General features: G+C 46.9%; 1 protein-coding gene across 3 annotated transcripts; it reads left to right on the top strand.

Moving 5' to 3' along the window:
* Window positions 1-215: 215 nt before the first annotated feature.
* On the top strand, window positions 216-13,627 carry CHST12 (carbohydrate sulfotransferase 12). 3 transcript variants are annotated; one of them, XR_011559867.1, is made up of 3 exons: window positions 216-349; window positions 10,262-12,035; window positions 12,907-13,627. XR_011559867.1 is itself a non-coding variant. In XM_070761357.1 (2 exons), exon 2 carries the CDS (start codon window positions 10,372-10,374, stop codon window positions 11,629-11,631), a length of 1,260 nt encoding a protein of 419 aa, XP_070617458.1. In that variant the 5' UTR covers window positions 225-349; window positions 10,262-10,371; the 3' UTR covers window positions 11,632-13,627. The 3 variants fall into 3 exon arrangements, 2 of the variants coding, with proteins under 2 accessions (XP_070617458.1, XP_070617459.1); XM_070761357.1 differs by having other exon boundaries at window positions 225-349; window positions 10,262-13,627; XM_070761358.1 differs by having other exon boundaries at window positions 230-372; window positions 10,262-13,627.
* The last annotated feature ends 4,166 nt before the right edge of the window (window positions 13,628-17,793 follow it).

Below are 17,793 nucleotides of genomic sequence, written 5' to 3'. Positions count from 1 at the left end.
GGAGACTGCCCATCTCCCTCGCTGAGCTGCTCTTCATCCTGAGTTCAAGTTGCAAAAATAGTCTGGTTCTTCTTTGCTGTCTCTGTTCCATGGCTAATGGCTGGGAGTCAGCTTAGAGAGCCTCTTGCGCGCCCGGGCAGCGCAGCGCAGAAGGGGGGAGCGTCGGGCGGCGCTTGCGTCGGCTGGGAGACCCCCGAGCCGAGCCGAGCCGGGCTTCTCGCGAGAGGGGCGGCGCAGCCCCGGTCAGAGGAGGAGGAGGAGGAGGAGCCGCGGCCGGGCTGGCCGGGAGAAAGAAAGCCGGACGCGCGGCACAATTGCGAACCAGGCAGCCGGGGGTGTCCGGCCGGAGGTGAGCGGGGATGCCGGGCGCAGGTGGGCAGGGGATTCGGGCTTAGCGGGGCGGCTGGATTGCAACGGCGGCAGCGCGGCTCCTTCTTCTCCCTCCGCGCTCACGTGGGCGCATCTTTCCAAAGTGCATCGGCGCCCTTGCCTTGCGCTCGCCTCGTCCCTTTGGATCCCCTCTCCTGGGCGCGCAATTGGGCTGGAGCCTGGATAGGAAGCCAAAGCCGCGCTGCCGTGGGTTTCCCCCTTTTCCCGCAGCCGGGCGAGCGCATCGCCTCCGTCTGGCGGCCGAGTGATGCGTTTTTACGCACGTTGGAAACCCCCTTTCCTCTCTTTCGCCATCCTGGCTTTTCTCTCCCTGCGCAGGAGCGGCTGCTGGCGGGGGGCAACTCGACTCCAGGTGCCCCCCCTGCCCCCGTTCCCCACCAGGCCTGGCTGTTGGCCCGTTGCATCTGGGGAAGGGATGCTCCCTAAGAACCAAAGAAGAGCCCTGCTGAATGGGGTCAAAGCCCACCGAGTCCAGCATTCTGTTTCCCATAGTTGCCAGCCAATTGTCCATGGGGATCTTGAGCAGAAAGAGAAGGCAAGATCCTCCCTTTCCCTTGGCCCCCAACAAATGGGATCCAAGGGAACCCTGCCTGCCTCAACTCAGAGAGGAAGGGAGGGAGACAGGAAGGAAGGGAGGGAGGGAGGGAGGGAGGGAGGAAGTAGACAGAGAGAGAGGAAGGAAGGAAGGAACATAAGAACATAAGAGCCATGCTGAATGGGGCCAAATCCCATCAAGTCTAGCATTCTGTGTCCCACAGTGGCCCACCAATTGTCCATGGGGATCTTGAGCAGAAAGAGAAGACAAGACCCTGGACCCCCAACAAATGGGACCCAAGGGAACCCTGCCTGCCTCAACCCACATAGAGGCGGCATTTGGACATCCCTTTCAATAACCACCTATGATACACTTGGCATCCATGAATCTGTCTAATCCTGCCTTGAAGCTCTCCAGGCTGACAGCTGTCACGACCTCTTCTGGAAGGGAATTCCATCAACCAAGGACCCTCTGGGTGAAGAAATATTTCCCTTGATTTGTCCTCACTTTTCTACCTGTGAGCTTTAAGGAGGGCCCCCTCGTTCCAGTATTATCCACCTTTTCTATTCCGTGCATGATTTTATACCCTTCGATCAAGTCCCCCCTTCAACGCCGTCTTTCAAGGCTGAAGAGACCGAGGCGTTGCAACCTGTTTCCATAAGGGAGGGGCTCGATTTCCTTGATCATCCTCGTTGCCCCTTTTTGCACCATTCCTGGGGTGAGGGTGGGATGAGGATAGCTGTGCCCTCATCTCATCCAAGGGACATTGTGCCTTCCATGCTTGTCGGAGGTGTTGCTGGCATCATGACACCCAGATGTGTGAGTTGGTTTGGTCTTGCATCTTGGAGGCCTTGTGGTACCAAGCTAGCTTATGAGAAAATACAGGGGGAGGGGTCAGGTTTTTGCTCTTTCCCCTCACTGGTGGAAATTACAAACCTAGTTAGGATTGTACCGGCTGGAGAATTAAGACCATCCAATTGGCACAGGATGCATGGTTGCTGAGTTAAGGACTAAAAGGCTAACGGGCCCTAAGGGAAGGGCCTTCTCTGTGGTATCCCCGGCCTTTGGAATCAACCTCCCCCCCCCCCCCCGGGAGATTTGCACTGCTTCCATTCTTCTGGCCATTTGGAAGATGTTACTAGAATTATTTATTCTTTATTGACCATTCTTGTGTGTCCAATCACACTTGGCCATTAAATAATTCTATTCTATCCCTGACTTTTAAACCAGCTGTTTATGCTGAATTCTTAATTCTTGGGCTTCTGCTAACGTGCATAAATATTTCAGGAAACGAAAAGGAGGAAGTGTAGAGTTTAGTCTAGCCCTTCCTGAAAGAATGGGACACACCACGTAGCTGTAACGCTCCACGCTCCTTTGGCGGGGCAGAAGTTGCTTCATTGCGGTTATTGTTGTCTTTGTACATGGAGGTTTGTGGTAGATCTCCTTATTTGGAGGCGAGAGGGAAGGATGAAATATAAAGCTCTAGGTGCCTGGATATCTCCACTCTGTCTTTGGAGGTGATGTTCTGAGTGATGTTTCGAGTGTCTTGGGTCTTCAGGTGTTGTTCTAAGTGGTTTGGTTCTTCAGGTGATGTTTTGAGTGTCTTTGGTTCTTCAGGTGATGTTTTTTTGTATCTTTGGGTCTTAAGGTGATGTTTTGAGGGTCTTTGGGTCTTCAGTGATGTTTTGAGGGTCTTTGGGTCTTCAGGTGATGTTTTTTTGTATCTTTGGGTCTTCAGGTGATGTTTTATGTATCTTTGGGTCTTCAGGTGATGTTCTGAGTGGTTTGGGTCTTCAGCGCTCAGGATACTAGGAGTAAGGTCCTGGAGAACAGCAATTTGGAGGAAAGCTACGAAGTGGCCCTTAGCTCAGAGTGGATCCCTTCGCTCAGGGTGTCTAACCTTGGCAACTTTTAAGTCCTGTGGACTTCAGTTCCCAGAATTCCTCCGCCAAAGTTGGAAATAAAATCTGCAATTTGGAACATGTAGAAGGTTAGAGTTTAGAGAGCCACTTTGGTCTACTCTAAGGCATTGGGCTAGAAACTGGGAGACAGTGAGTTCTAGTCCCGTGTTAGCTATGAAAGACAGTTGGGTGACTTTGGGCCAATCACCAGGTGATGGTGAGTTCTAGTCCCCCCCCCTTAACCATGAAAGTTGACTGGGTGACTTGGGACCAATCACCAGGAGATGATGAGTTCTAGTCCTACCAGGAATGAAAGCCAGCTGGGTGATTTAGGCCGGTCATCCTTTCTCCATTCAACTCTCCTGACAGAGTTGTTGTAGGGACAATAGAAGGAGGGGGGAGCATTAGATAACGTTCGCCTCCTTGAGTTATTTGTAAACATAATGGATTACAGGTAAATAAATATTTAGGGAACAACATCTCCATAGTGATCGTGATCACCCAGATTGTGATCCCGCTGTAGAGAACCCTGGTGAGACCATATTTGGAATATACTGTGTTCTGTTCTGGTGACCTCACCTGCAAAAAGATATTGATAACTTTGAACGGGTCCAAAGACGGGCTACAAAAATGGTGGAAGGTCTTAAGCATAAAACTTATCAAGAAAGACTTCATGAACTCAATCTGTCTAGTCTGGAGGACAGAAAGGAAAGGGGGGACATGATTGAATTATTTAAATACGTTAAAGAGTTAAATAAGGTTCAGGAGGGAAGTGTTTTTAATAGGGAGGAACAATCTGAGGTTAGTTGGGGGAAAGATCAGAAACTGTGAGAAAATATTATTTGACTGAAAGAGTCGTAGATGCTTGGAACAAACTCCAGCAGACGAGGTTTGGTCAATCCACAGGAACTGAATTGAAACATGCCTGGGATAAACATATATCCATTGTAAGATAAAATACAGGAAATAGTATAAGGGCAGACTAGATGGACCCTGAGGTCTTTTTCTGCCGTCAATCTTCTATGTTTCTATGTCATTGTTGCCACCTGGACACATCACGGTGGTTTGTGTCAGTCATCTTAGTGAACAAGTTGAAGATATAAGAAGGTGGAATTAAACTGCAGAATATAGATCCCAACTCTGATTTATTTTTACACCTTTAGCAAATTTCTGCTCCAGTTTACATCACTATGTGCAAATATTCTTTGCAGACGTGAGATGTGTTTCCAACTTGCCTGGGAGCGAATGAGAAAGCTCCTACTCTTCTCCCTGTAGCTTTCCATGAAGGACTTTTGGGTTCACTTGAGCTTGTCCAGAATCCCAAAATAATTGGTTGCTTTGCTTTTTTGCTTGTTGACAAAAATCCTTGCAGTCCCAGTCGCAAATTCTATTTTTAATGTGCAGCCACCGATGAGTCACCTCAGGTTGGCCCAGGCCTGCTGAGATGATGGAATCCAGTTTCTAGCCAAGGAAAGGGAGATTGCTTTGGTCATGTTCTGTCTGGGTCACTCCAGAAGCCAATACCAACCCAAAAAGAGAAGCCAGACACACTGGTAAAAGGCAAAGTCAGTTTTATAAAATTCAAGAAAAACACAGGTAACAGACAATGTCCTTACAAACAGGAAAATGCTGTATCTTCAGATATATCCAGGAAGGCAAAAGTCCATGCAGCAATACAGAATTCTTGCTGCCAAGCCAAGGCTGTAGATAGCAGACCTACACCTCCCACGGATCTTCCAAAGCTGCTGGGCCACAAGCCAAGAACAGAGACGCCGAGAAACAAGACAGGATAATGCCACTCCAAACTGATAACACTCCACATGGCTTCAAGGGCTTGCCTACCTTTTAAACCCTGCTGATAACTCCAAGCTACTGGCTGGGGAGAGCCCCCCCCCCAGGGCTCTCATGCTGTTCTCCTTCATCCCATTCCTGATTTTCCTCTCCCCCGTCCGACTGTTCAGCCCCCTCCTCAGCGCTGTCATCCTCCTCCGGGCATGGAGCCAGCAGAGACAGAGCCGGTCCCTGAGCAGCCTCAGGCTGAACCACAACAGGTCAAAAGTGGCCTAGTTGATTTATGTCGGTCAATATATTGAATGGGCCCCTCTTCACCCTGCAGTAGGACATAGCAACATCAGCAGAGTTGGAAGGGACCTTGAAGGTCTTCTAACCCAACCCCTTACTCAGGCCCTAGCCTATAGCATTTCAGAGAAATAGCTGTCCAATTTCTTCTTATGACATAGGGGAAGGTTTGGTAGGGAAGGTTTGCCTATTTGCCGATGACTCTAAAGTGTGCAATAGGGTTGATATTCCTGGAGGGGTCTGTAATATGGTAAATGATTTAGCTTTACTAGATAAATAGTCAAAGCAATGGAAACTGCAGTTTAATGTTTCCAAATGTAAAATAATGCACTTGGGGAAAAGGAATCCTCAATCTGAGTATTGCATTGGCAGTTCTGTGTTAGCAAAAACTTCAGAAGAGAAGGATTTAGGGGTAGTAATTTCTGACAGTCTCAAAATGGGTGAGCAGTGTGGTCGGGCAGTAGCAAAAGCAAGTAGGATGCTTGGCTGCATAGCTAGAGGTATAACAAGCAGGAAGAGGGAGATTGTGATCCCCTTATATAGAGCGCTGGTGAGACCACATTTGGAATACTACTGTGTTCAGTTCTGGAGACCTCACCTACAAAAAGATATTGACAAAATTGAATGGGTCCAAAGATGGGCTACAGGAATGGTGGAAGGTCTTAAGCATAAAACGTATCAGGAAAGACTTCATGAACTCTATCTGTATAGTCTGGAGGACAGAAGGAAAAGGGGGGACGTGATCGAAACATTTAAATATGTTAAAGGGTTAAATAAGGTTCAGGAGGGAAGTGTTTTTAATAGGAAAGTGAACACAAGAACAAGGGGACACAATCTTAAGTTAGTTGGGGGAAAGATCAAAAGCAACGTGAGAAAATATGATTTGACTGAAAGAGTAGTAGATCCTTGGAACAAACTTCCAGCAGACGTGGTTGGTAAATCCACAGTAACTGAATTTAAACATGCCTGGGATAAACATATCCATTGTAAGATAAAATACAGGAAATAGTATAAGGGCAGACTAGATGGACCAGGAGGTCTTTTTCTGCCGTCAGTCTTCTATGTTTCTATGTTTCTTGAAAGTTTCCAGTGATGGAGCACTCACAATTTCTAAAGGAAAAACATTCCTTGTTCTCACTGTCAGGAAGTTTCTTCTTAGTTCTAGGTCGGTTCTTTCCTTGATTAGTTTCCATCCATTGCTTCTGGTCCTACCGTCAGATGCCTTAGAACAGGGGCAGGCAAAGTTCGCTCTTCTATGACATGTGGACTTCAACTCCCAGAATTCCTGAGCTAGCACGATAGGCTCTGGAATTCTGGGAGTTGGATTTCACAAGTCAGAGAAGAGCCAACTTTGCCTACTCTTAGAATAACAGAGTTGTAAGGGACCTTGGAGGTCTTCTACTCCAATTCCTTGCCCAACCAGAAGATCGTACACCATTTCATACAAATGGTCATCTAATCTTTGCTTAACAACTTCCAGTGTTGGAGCATTCACAACTTCTGGAGGCATCTTCTGTTCCACTGATCAATTGTTCTAACTGTCAGGGAATTTCTCCTTAGTTCTAAATTGCTTCTCCCCTTCATCCATCGCTTCTTGTCTTGCTTTCTGGTGCTTTGGAAAATAATTTGTTTTCTTGAAAGTTCACATCTGCGCAATGCAGATTTAACCTGCCTTTGGTCTGTAGGACGTAGAAACATTGTTGTTCTAAAAACAATCCCACGGGTCGGATGCTAAATTTGGCACTTGGTTCTTTCTTGGGCCAGGAAGAGCGTCTTCTTAACCCGTGACTTTGCATTCTTTAAAACAGTGATTTTCAACCTTTTTTGAGCCGCGGCACATTTTTTACATTTACAAAACCCTGGGGAACATTGGGGGGGGGAGGGGGGCTAAAAAAAAGTTTGGACAAAAAAATTCTCTCTCTCTCTCTCTTCCTCCCCTTCGCTCTATTTCTTTCTCCCTCCCTCTTTCCCTCCCTCCCTTCATTTTTCTTTCTCTCTCTCTCCATCCCTCTTTCTTTCTCTTCCTTCCTCTCTTTTTTGCTCTCTTTCTCTCTCCCTCCCTCCCTCTATGTCTTTCTCTTTCTCTCTCCCCTCCCTCTCTTTCTTTCTTTGTCTCTCTTTCTCTCTCTCTTTCTCTTGTTCTCTTTCTCACTCACTTTCTTTCTCTCTCTTGTTCTCTTTCTCTCTCGCTCGCTCTTTCTCTCTCTCTTGCTTTCTCTCTCTCTCTCTTTCTTTCTCTCTGAGCTTCGCGGCACACCTGACCATGTCTCGCGGCACACTGGTTGAAAAACATTGCTTTAAAACAATAACCATGCGAGGAAAACAGCCCTCCAAAATCTTGGATCTGTGCAATCTCAGAGTTCTTCATGTGTTGTTGATTTTACAATTAAGAGCGTAATCCAGCGATGCAACCTGGGCTTGTTCCCGAAGCGAACCTAACACAATTTTCCACATTTGTTTACATGTTTCCCCCTCCATCTCATCCCGAAAAATGCGTTTCCCATGTCTGCTGTGCTTCCTGTCGAATTCTACAGATGGAATTTTGCAGGAACCCAACCCCTTTGAGAAGCTGCGAGGGACACACCCTTGTTGCTTATTTCCAGAAAGCATTCTCCAAATATTCTGATTTATTTACTTTTCCGGGAAGGGATTAGGTCACTCTGCGGTTTGTTGCTCGGTCGGTCAGATCTTGAAAAATCCAATCTAGATTTCTCTCGTTATAAAGATTTTAGTGATAAAGAAGGAAACAGCTGGACTTCTTTAAAAGGTCTTCCAAAAACAGAGAGAAAATGGAGCTGCCTTTCGCTTAAAACTTTGCCCTCTAATCATATCAAGCATTGAGGAACTTCAATTTCTGTTTTTTGGCGTGGCTTGAAATTGCAAAGCAATCCTTCATAACAACTGGTTCTTTTTCTTCTTCAAAACAACTGGTCTCCTTTTTTTTTCTAAGGTAGGAGTCTCTGAACTTAGCTGGCTAAGGAATTCTGGGAGTTGAAGTCCACAAGTCTTAAAAGTTGCCAAGTTTGAAGGCCCCCTACTCTGAAGGGTCAGCAAGAAGGAAAAGGCTTGGGGTAGGCATTAAGCACGTGAGTCATTTTTTGGCATGGGAGGAAAGCTTTATTATTTGGGGAGAAGGTTCCTTATCTTGGAGATCAGGTTGATTAAAATAAAGAAACTTAGAAACATTTTGTGGTGATCAAGAGATCAGGACTTCGGTACCAGCTTCTGAAACAAATATAGAAACATAGAAACATAGAAGACTGACGGCAGAAAAAGACCTCATGGTCCATCTAGTCTGCCCTTATACTATTTCCTGTATTTTATCTTAGGATGGATATATGTTTATCCCAGGCATGTTTAAATTCAGTTATTGTGGATTTACCAACCACGTCTGCTGGAAGTTTGTTCCAAGGATCTACTACTCTTTCAGTGAAATAATATTTCCTCACGTTGCTTTTGATCTTTCCCCCAACTCACTTCAGATTGTGTCCCCTTGTTCTTCTGTTCACTTTCCTATTAAAAACACTTCCCTCTTGAACCTTATTTAACCCTTTAACATATTTAAATGTTTCGACCATGTCCCCCCTTTTCCTTCTGTCCTCCAGACTATACAGATTGAGTTCATGAAGTCTTTCCTGATAGGTTTTATGCTTAAGACCTTCCACCATTCTTGTAGCCCGTCTTTGGACCCGTTCAATTTTGTCAATATCTTTTTGTAGGTGAGGTCTCCAGAACTGAACACAGTATTATTCCAAATGGGGTCTCACCAGCGCTCTATATAAGGGGATCACAATCTCCCTCTTCCTGCTTGTTATACCTCTAGCTATGCAGCCAAGCATCCTACTTGCTTTCCCTACCGCCCGACCACACTGCTCACCCATTTTGAGACTGTCAGAAATCACTACCCCTAAATCCTTCTCTTCTGAAGTTTTTGCTAACACAGAACTGCCAATGCAATACTCAGATTGAGGCTTATCTAATTTAATGTATTTGACATATATGCCACCCAGTCCCATGGGACTCAAGCGGCTAACTTCCAACTATCCCAGGTTTTAAAGGAACTTTCTTTGATTGTATGTCATTCACCGGTTTGCCAGCCGGGATATTGCAAAACAGAAGAGAAGCCGCCTAGAAACGGATGAAATTGGTGTGCTGCAGATTCCAATTTGTGTTTACCGAGGGGGAAAGGTTATCGCATTATCTCCGGGAGGGGAAATTCACTTTTGTGAGAAATAACTCGTTGAAAAAGGTTGGTCAATAAAAACCAGTGAAACTCCGATAACACAAAATTGCCACAGGGAAAGAGAGAGAGAGAGATGATCTTTGGTCTTGGAAGAGAGCTGGGTCAATTCAGAACGGGAGGGGGAAAAATCAATTTTGGATTAGGGTGATAGTGCCAGGGCGATAATACCACGCGCGAAATACAACTTTTTATCTACAGTAGTTTAGGGTTCTTCTCTATTTTGTTTAGGTCCACCTTATAAAATTTCAAAATTGCTGCAGATTGAAATAGATAGAATAAGCTTATTGCTCTCTGGGAGGTATGTGGCAAGAGGGGTCCTTTAAATAGTCTGGCCTTGAACCATGTAGGGCTTTATAGATGATAACCAAAACCTTGAATTGTGACCAGAGACTAATAGGTATCCAGTGCAGTTCGTGGAGCGTAGGTGTTATATGGGTGTACCAAGGTGACTGCATTGGTTGCTGATTGGTTTCCGGTCACAATTCAAAGTGTTGGTTATGACCTATAAAGCCCTTCATGGCATCGGATCAGAATATCTCCGGGACCGTCTTCTGCCGCACGAATCCCAGCGACCAGTTAGGTCCCACAGAGTTGGCCTTCTCCAGGTCCCATCGACTAAACAATGGCAGGACCCAGGGGAAGAGCCTTCTCTGTGGCGGCCCCGACCCTCTGGAACCAACTCCCCCCAGATATCAGAGTTGCCCCCACCCTCCTTGCCTTTTGTAAGCTCCAAAAAATCCACCTCTGTCGTCAGGCATGGGGGAATTATTCCCTTCCCCCTAGGCTTATAAAATTTATGCATGGTATGTCTGTATGTATGATTGGTTTCTTAAATGGGGGTTTTTTACATTACTTTTAATATTAGATTTGTTCATATTGTCTTTTTACTGTTGTTAGCCGCCCCGAGTCTTCGGAGAGGGGTGGCATACAAATCTAATAAAATAAATAAATAAATAAATAAATGACAGCTTGTGCAGCTGCATTCTGGACTATTTGCAGTCTCCGAACACTCTTCAAGGGTAGCCCCATGTAGAGCCCATTACAGTAGTCAAGACCTAATGAAGTTTACGCAAAAGAATAATGTCCACCTTATGTTTTTGGTGCCCCCTGCAGGTTGAAATGATTCCACCAAAGCCATGTGAGGTGCCAGAGGTTTCCCGTTGAGTTGGAGATGAGATTCCGGTTGAGGAAGTAAGCGGAAGATCCCACCACCTGCCAGAAGAATGACCAAGGCACGTCTTTTCCGTCTCTCGGTGGTCCTCGGCTCCATCTTCATGATCCTGTTGATCATCGTGTATTGGGACAATGTCGGGACCGCCCACTTCTACCTCCACACCACCCTCTCGAGGCCTCACGGGGTGGCGCTCCCCACGGCCGGGAAGGACGACCCAGCTTCTCTGCTGGAGATGGATGATTTTTTGGAGAACCTCTTAAATTCCAACCTGAGAAAGAACGTTGACGTGGGCCGGAAATCCGAGAAGCCGAAGCCGTTGTTGCGTGCTTCGAGCAAACCGGGATCCAGCTACTTGGAGGAGAACGTCAGGGGCTACGACTGGCCCACGCGGGACTCCAACGTAGTGCTGGACCAGGCGAAGTTGCAGACGGAGAGGCGGCAGATGCTGCGCGACTGGTGCGCCAATTCCAGCTTCTCCTTTCCAACCAAGGAGAGGACCTTCGATGACATCCCCAACTACGAGCTCAACCACCTCATCGTCGACGACCGCCACGGCATCATCTACTGCTACGTGCCCAAAGTGGCCTGCACCAACTGGAAGCGGGTGATGATCATCCTGAGCGAAAGCTTGATGGACCAAGGCGTCCCCTACGTCGACCCTTTGGACATCCCCCGCAAGAACGTCCACAACACCAGCACCCATTTCACCTTCAACAAATTCTGGCGGCGCTACGGCAAGTTCTCCCGCCACCTCATGAAGATCAAGCTCAAGAAGTACACCAAGTTCCTCTTCGTCCGCGACCCCTTCGTTCGGCTGATCTCGGCCTTCCGGAGCAAATTCGAGCTGGCCAACGAGGAATTCTACCGTCGTTTCGCCGTCCCCATGCTCAAGCTGTACGCCAACTACAGCAGCCTGCCGCCGTCGGTGGGTGAAGCCTTTGAGGGCGGTTTCCGCGTCTCCTTCTCGGACTTCATCCAGTACTTGTTGGACCCTCGGACAGAGAAGCTGGCCCCGTTCAACGAGCACTGGAGGCAGGTGTACCGCCTGTGCCACCCCTGCCAGATCGACTATGACTTTGTCGGCAAGCTGGAGACCTTGGACGAAGACGCCACGTACCTCTTGCAACTTCTCAAGGTGGACCACCTCCTCCACTTCCCTCCCAGCTACCGGAACAGGACAGCCAACAGCTGGGAGGAGGACTGGTTCGCGAAAATCCCCATGGCCTGGCGACAGCGGCTGTACAAACTGTACGAGGCTGACTTCGTGCTTTTCGGATATCCCAAACCAGAAAACCTGCTCAAAAACTGAGCGAGAGTGAAATCCCTCAATCCCAAAGAATCCTCCTTTATTTTATGTCTCCCCCAAATCAGGGGGGTCCTCCATTCCCTGGTCGCACGCCCGGGACTGAAACCGGGCCGTGTGAGTAGAAAGGGAGTGTGTGGACGCCGCTCGATTTGCACAAACGGTGGCCACTCGCGTGCATGCGTGAAGCTCCGTTTGAAGGACGGGTGGATGCGCCCATTGCTCGCCCAAATGGAGCATCGCAAAGACACGCGAGGGCCCGTCACTCGCACAAACAGAGCTTTACAAATGCTCACGAGTTCCCGTCACTTGCGCAAGTGGAAGTTTCATGCAGGTCTGTGAAGCCCCTTTGCTCACGCAGTTGGAGCTTCACAATTACTCACGAGTGTCCATCACTTGTGCAAATGGGAGTTCCATGCACGTGTGCGAGGGCTCATCGGTTGTGCAAATGGAAGTTCCATGCATGTGTGCGAGGACCCATTGCTTGTGCAAATGGGAGTTCCATGCATGTGTGTGAGAGCCTGTTGATTGTGCAAATGGAGTTCCATGCACGTGTGCAAGGGTCCTTCGGTTGTGCAAATGGAAGTTCCATGCATGTGTGCAAGGGCCCATCGCTCGTGCAAATAGGAGTTCCATGCACGTGTGTGAGGGCCCGTCGATTGTGCAAATGGAGTTCCATGCACGTGTGTGAGGGCCCATCAATTGTGCAAATGGAGTTCCATGCATGTGTGTGAGGGCCCGTCAATTGTGCAAATGGAGTTCCATGCACGTGTGTGAGGGCCCATCGATTGTGCAAATGGAGTTCCATGCATGTGTGTGAGGGTCCTTCGGTTGTGCAAATGGGAGTTCCATGCATGTGTGCAAGGGCCCATCGCTCGTGCAAATAGGAGTTCCATGCATGTGTGTGAGGGCCCATCGATTGTGCAAATGGAGTTCCATGCACGTGTGTGAGGGCCCATCGATTGTGCAAATGGAGTTCCATGCATGTGTGTGAGGGTCCTTCAGTTGTGCAAATGGAAGTTCCATGCATGTGTGTGAGGGCCTGTTGATTGTGCAAATGGGAGTTCCATGCATGTGTGTGAGGGCCTGTCGATTGTGCAAATGGAGTTCCATGCACGTGTGTGAGGGCCCATCGATTGTGCAAATGGAGTTCCATGCACGTGTGTGAGGGCCCATCGATTGTGCAAATGGAGTTCCATGCATGTGTGTGAGGGTCCTTCAGTTGTGCAAATGGGAGTTCCATGCATGTGTGTGAGGGCCTGTTGATTGTGCAAATGGGAGTTCCATGCATGTGTGTGAGGGTCCTTCGGTTGTGCAAATGGAAGTTCCATGCATGTGTGCGAGGGCTCATCGGTTGTGCAAATGGAAGTTCCATGCATGTGTGCGAGGACCCATTGCTTGTGCAAATGGGAGTTCCATGCATGTGTGTGAGGGCCTGTTGATTGTGCAAATGGGAGTTCCATGCATGTGTGTGAGGGTCCTTCGGTTGTGCAAATGGAAGTTCCATGCACGTGTGCGAGGACCCATTGGTCGTGCAAATGGAGCTTCACCCTCATGTGTGAGAGCCCACCGCTCATGCCAATTGCGCTGTGGGTGTGAGCACATGTGTCTCCTGCTCACATAGAACCATCTCCTCCTCACACCCCCAGTCTGCCAAGCTGGAAAAGTTGGGGACCCCCACCCCAAATCACAAGGTTGCTCCAGGGGACCTTCACAAGTGTACCTTTTTTCTACGGCCTTTTACACATTGCTCGGTGGTGAGCGCCTGAAAACCTTCTGCAGAAAAGGTTCTCCAACCCTCAACCCTCCCTCCCCCTTTGGTAATTTTGTCCGGTGTGACCTCTTCCTTTTGGCCTTTGTGTTACGACCCGGTGGTTTCCGCCGCTGTTTTTATGTCGATGCTTTTTCTTGCTGCGTTTAAAACAAATGGAAAGAAAGAATTAATATATTAAAAAAAGAAATATTTAATACGGAGCCTAACGTGGGAAGGAAGAATGAAAAAGTGTGTCCTCTTGTGTTACTTCTGTTCCATCTGCCCCCCAACCCCAGCCTGGAGGGTGGGATACGTTGAAAAAAAAAAGCGTGTTATAAGAACGGTGGAAGGTCTTAAGCATGAAATGTATCAGGAAAGACTTCATGGACTCAATCTGTAGAGTCTGGAGGACAGAAGGAAAAGGGGGGACACGATCAAAACATTTAAATAGGTTAAAGGGTTAAATAAGGTCCAGGAGGGAAGTGTTTTTAATAGGAAAGTGAACACAAGAACAAGGGGACACAATTAATTAATTAATTAATTAATTAATTAATTAGATTCGTATGACGCCCCATTCCATAGACTCGGGGCGGCTCACAACACAATAAAAACAGTTCATGACAAATCTAATAATTTACAATTTAAAATATTTAAAAAACCCCATTATTAAGCAGACATACATACAAGCATACCATACATAAATTGTTCTAGGCCCCATGCCTGACGACAAAGGTGGGTTTTAAGGAGTTTACGAAAGGCAAGGAGGGGTAGGGGCAGTTCTAATCTCTGGGGGGAGCTGGTTCCAGAGAGTCGGGGCCGCCACATAGAAGGCTCTTCCCCTGGGGCCCGCCAACCGACATTGTTTAGTTGACGGGACCCGGAGAAGGCCCACTCTGTGGGACCTAATCGGTCGCTGGGATTCGTGTGACAGAAGGCGGTCTCGGAGATATTCTGGTCCAATGTCATGAAGGGCTTTAAAGGTCATAACCTGAGGTCAATTGGGGGAAAGATCAGAAGTGGCATGAGAAAATATGATTTGACTGAAAGAGTCGTAGATGCTTGGAACAAACTTCCAGCAGACGTGGTTGGTCAATCCACAAGAACTGAATGTAAACATGCCTGGGATGAACATAGATCCATCCTAAGATAAAATACAGGAAATAGTATAAGGGCAGACGAGATGGACCATGAGGTCTTTTTCTGCCACAATCTTCTATGTTTCTATGTGTTCAGAATCATTCGTGGTAAAGCAGCAGCTTCATTCCTGGTTGCAGTCATGTGCATAAATTTATTTATTTATTTATGTATTTATTTACTTACTTATTTATTTCCTGCCTTTATTTTTTTACAAATAACCCAAGATGGCTCACAACAATCACAAACAATATACAAATCCAATATTTAAAACACAATTTAAAAAAAACCCTTATAATAAAATAATCACACAACCCAATCTAACCATACATCAACCAAGTAGCTAGGGGAGGTGTCAATTTCCCCATGCCTGGTGGCACAAGTGAGTTTTCAACAACTTACGAAAGACAAGGAGGGTGGGAGCAGTTCTGATCTCCGGGGGGAGCTTGTTCCAGAAGTCTGGGGCCGCCACAGAGAAGGCTCTTCCCCTGGGCCCCGCCAGATGACATTGCTTAGTCGACGGGACCCAGAGAAGGCCAACTCTGTGGGACCTAATCGGCCGCTGGGATTCGTGTAACAGAAGACAAAATTTGCCCCAATTGCTGCCCGATAGCTCAGCCATTAAGACCCTACTTGGAATGTGTTGGCCTTTAACACATGCAATTTTACTTAAGTTAAAAAAAATGCACAGAATTTGGAATTCGACAAGCGTTCCCCTCTTCCTTCATTCTTTCCTGTTCTGTCGGGCTCTCTGGCAGAATTCTCCCAAAAATTTACAGATACAAATTTCAGACACACACACGTTTGAAAATTCAAAACAATGTTCTTTTTAATGAAAATTCATTTAAACCAAGCCCTCTTTTGGTATAGCCAAGAGCCCTCGTCTCCAAACAAACTGGTAATTTGTACAAGTCCCTTATCAGTTCTGTGATACTTAGCTTGCAGCTGTGAGGCAATTCACAGTCCTTCTTCTTTCACAAAGTGAAACACACTTTGCTCTGGTTTAGTTTCAAAGCGGGGAAAAATCAGCACACAAAAGGTCAAAGTCAGCAAAGCAGGCACCAAACACAACGATCAGATAATCCTCCACAATGGCCAAACCCACAGGCTGCTCTTTATAGCAGCCTCACTAATGACCACAGCCCCACCCAACCACAGGTGGCCTCATTTTCTTTGATAATAATCTCTCAGTTGTTGTTGCCTATGCATCGCTCTCCGCATGCGTGGCTGTATCATTAACTCTTGTTCTGAATCCAAGGAGGAGCTAGATAATTGATCTTCTGAGCTGTCTGCCCCACTCTCCTCCCTGTCACTCATGTCTTCTTGGTCAGAGGAGTCTTCATCAGCAGATTCCACCAGAGGCCTGCAGCATGTGGATGTCTCCCCCACAGCCACAGTCTTTGTGGCAGGAGCTGGGCCAGAGCTAACCACAACACTTTCCCCTCTCTTAATTTTGTGGGAAGAGACCCCCAAGTCTTCCTCTGATGTATCCTTGGAGCTGGAAGAACCAGATTCTTCATAGCTCCTGAGTTGCTACAATCCGGAGCAGCTGATAGGAGGACGCATAAATCTGCCCTCCTGGCATTTTTGCAACTTTGCTCTGATGCCAAAATCTGGAGTGTGTGACTCACCCTTGGAGAAGAACACAAGGCAAAGGCCTTGTCAGGTTTTTGCAGGGAGAAAGATCAACAAGGGTGGAATTGCCAAAAAAGCAATCCTGAATATAGTCGTTTCTGACAGCCTTGTCATTTTTTTTTCTTTTCAACACGGGGTGGAAGAGACTGGGAAAGAGCAGAAAGTGTGTGTTGTGTCGTTGTGGCTTTCTTAAAGCAAAATTAGGAACTCTGCTTGGGCTAAGGAATCTGTGCCAAGATGCAAACAGGAACAGTTTGTAATATCTTGGGTAGAAAAAAGTCTGGAGCTCTTCAAAAGGGATCAACATGTTTCTGTGCAGTTATTATCGGTCTTAATTTTAAAAAATTATAACCAGAAAGACTGGGTGTTTTCCAGATCTTGAACGGGTCCAAAGACGGGATGCAAAAATGGTGGAAGGTCTTAAGCATCAAACTGATCAGCAAAGGCTTCATGAACTCAATCTGTATAGTCTGGAGGACAGAAGGAAAAGGGGGGGACACGATCGAAACGTTTCAATATGTCAAAGGGTTAAATAAGGTTCAGGAGGGGAGTGTTTTTAATAGGAAAGTGAACACAAGAACAAGGGGACACAATCTGAGGTTAGTTGGGGGAAAGATCAGAAGCAACAAGAGAAAATATTATTTGACGGAAAGAGGAGTATAGATGCTTGGAACAAATGTCCAGCAGACGTGGTTGGTAAATCCACAATAACTGAATTTAAACATGCCTGGGATAAACATAAGGTAAGATATGGTAATAGTATAAGGGCAGACTAGGTGGACCGTGAGGCCTTTTTCTGCCGTCAATCTTCTATATTTCTCTCTTTCAGAGAGGCCTGGCCTTCAACACTTCCATGTTTCAGGAATTGGGGTATCGAACCAGTGCAGAATTTGGTGATAAATTAAGAAAAGATGATGATGAAGATGAAGATGGTGAACAAGAAGATGAAAATGGTGAAGAAGAAGGAGGAGGAGGAGGAAGTACAAGGAGGAGGTGAAGGAGGAGAACTCTACAGTCCTTGAGTCTAATTCAAACTACACCCAACAAGAAGAAGAGGAGGAGGAGGAGGAGGAGAAAAGAAGAGGACGAGGAAGAGTAGTAGTAGTCTAGTAGCATTTTTCTAGGAGGAATAATAAGTGGAGGGGAGGAGATTTATAGCGGTGTTAAACCTCGTTGTTTCCTTGCATCCGTTGGACTGCAGCCACGAATGAAGGTTTTGGAACAAGCCCATGTTTGCAGTGGATGTTTTCTGCCTTAGAAATATAGGCGGGGTCGCAGAACGGCAAGTGAGCCAAAAAACGACACAAGGAAGTGTTGAACTAGGCCAGCCGACTGTGGGGGGACGAGAGCTCTGAAAAGTAGCTGGACGGGCGTTGACCTCAACTACCCCCAAAATAGCCCTTTGGGATTTTCTTCCCCTTTGGAGCTTCTGGTTTAGAGGAAAATAAAAAGAGGGTTTATGAAAAGACTAACCAAGGGAAACATCTGGAAAAGTAAGAAGGGGAGCTTCTGTTTACAGTGCCCACGTCAACTCTGGCCTAAATGCTAACACAGGCGGTATTATTCACATGTTAAAAGACGACATCAACAGAGGTTGGCTTGCCCAGTGGCTTATGATAGCCAGTGGCTACTGGATATATTATCTC

Source organism: Erythrolamprus reginae, chromosome 9 (genome assembly GCF_031021105.1).
Source record: "Erythrolamprus reginae isolate rEryReg1 chromosome 9, rEryReg1.hap1, whole genome shotgun sequence".
NCBI classification, from domain to species: Eukaryota; Metazoa; Chordata; class Lepidosauria; order Squamata; family Dipsadidae; genus Erythrolamprus; species Erythrolamprus reginae.
The sequence above is the reverse complement of the archived record's forward strand: the minus strand, read 5'-3'. Positions and strand labels throughout refer to the sequence as shown.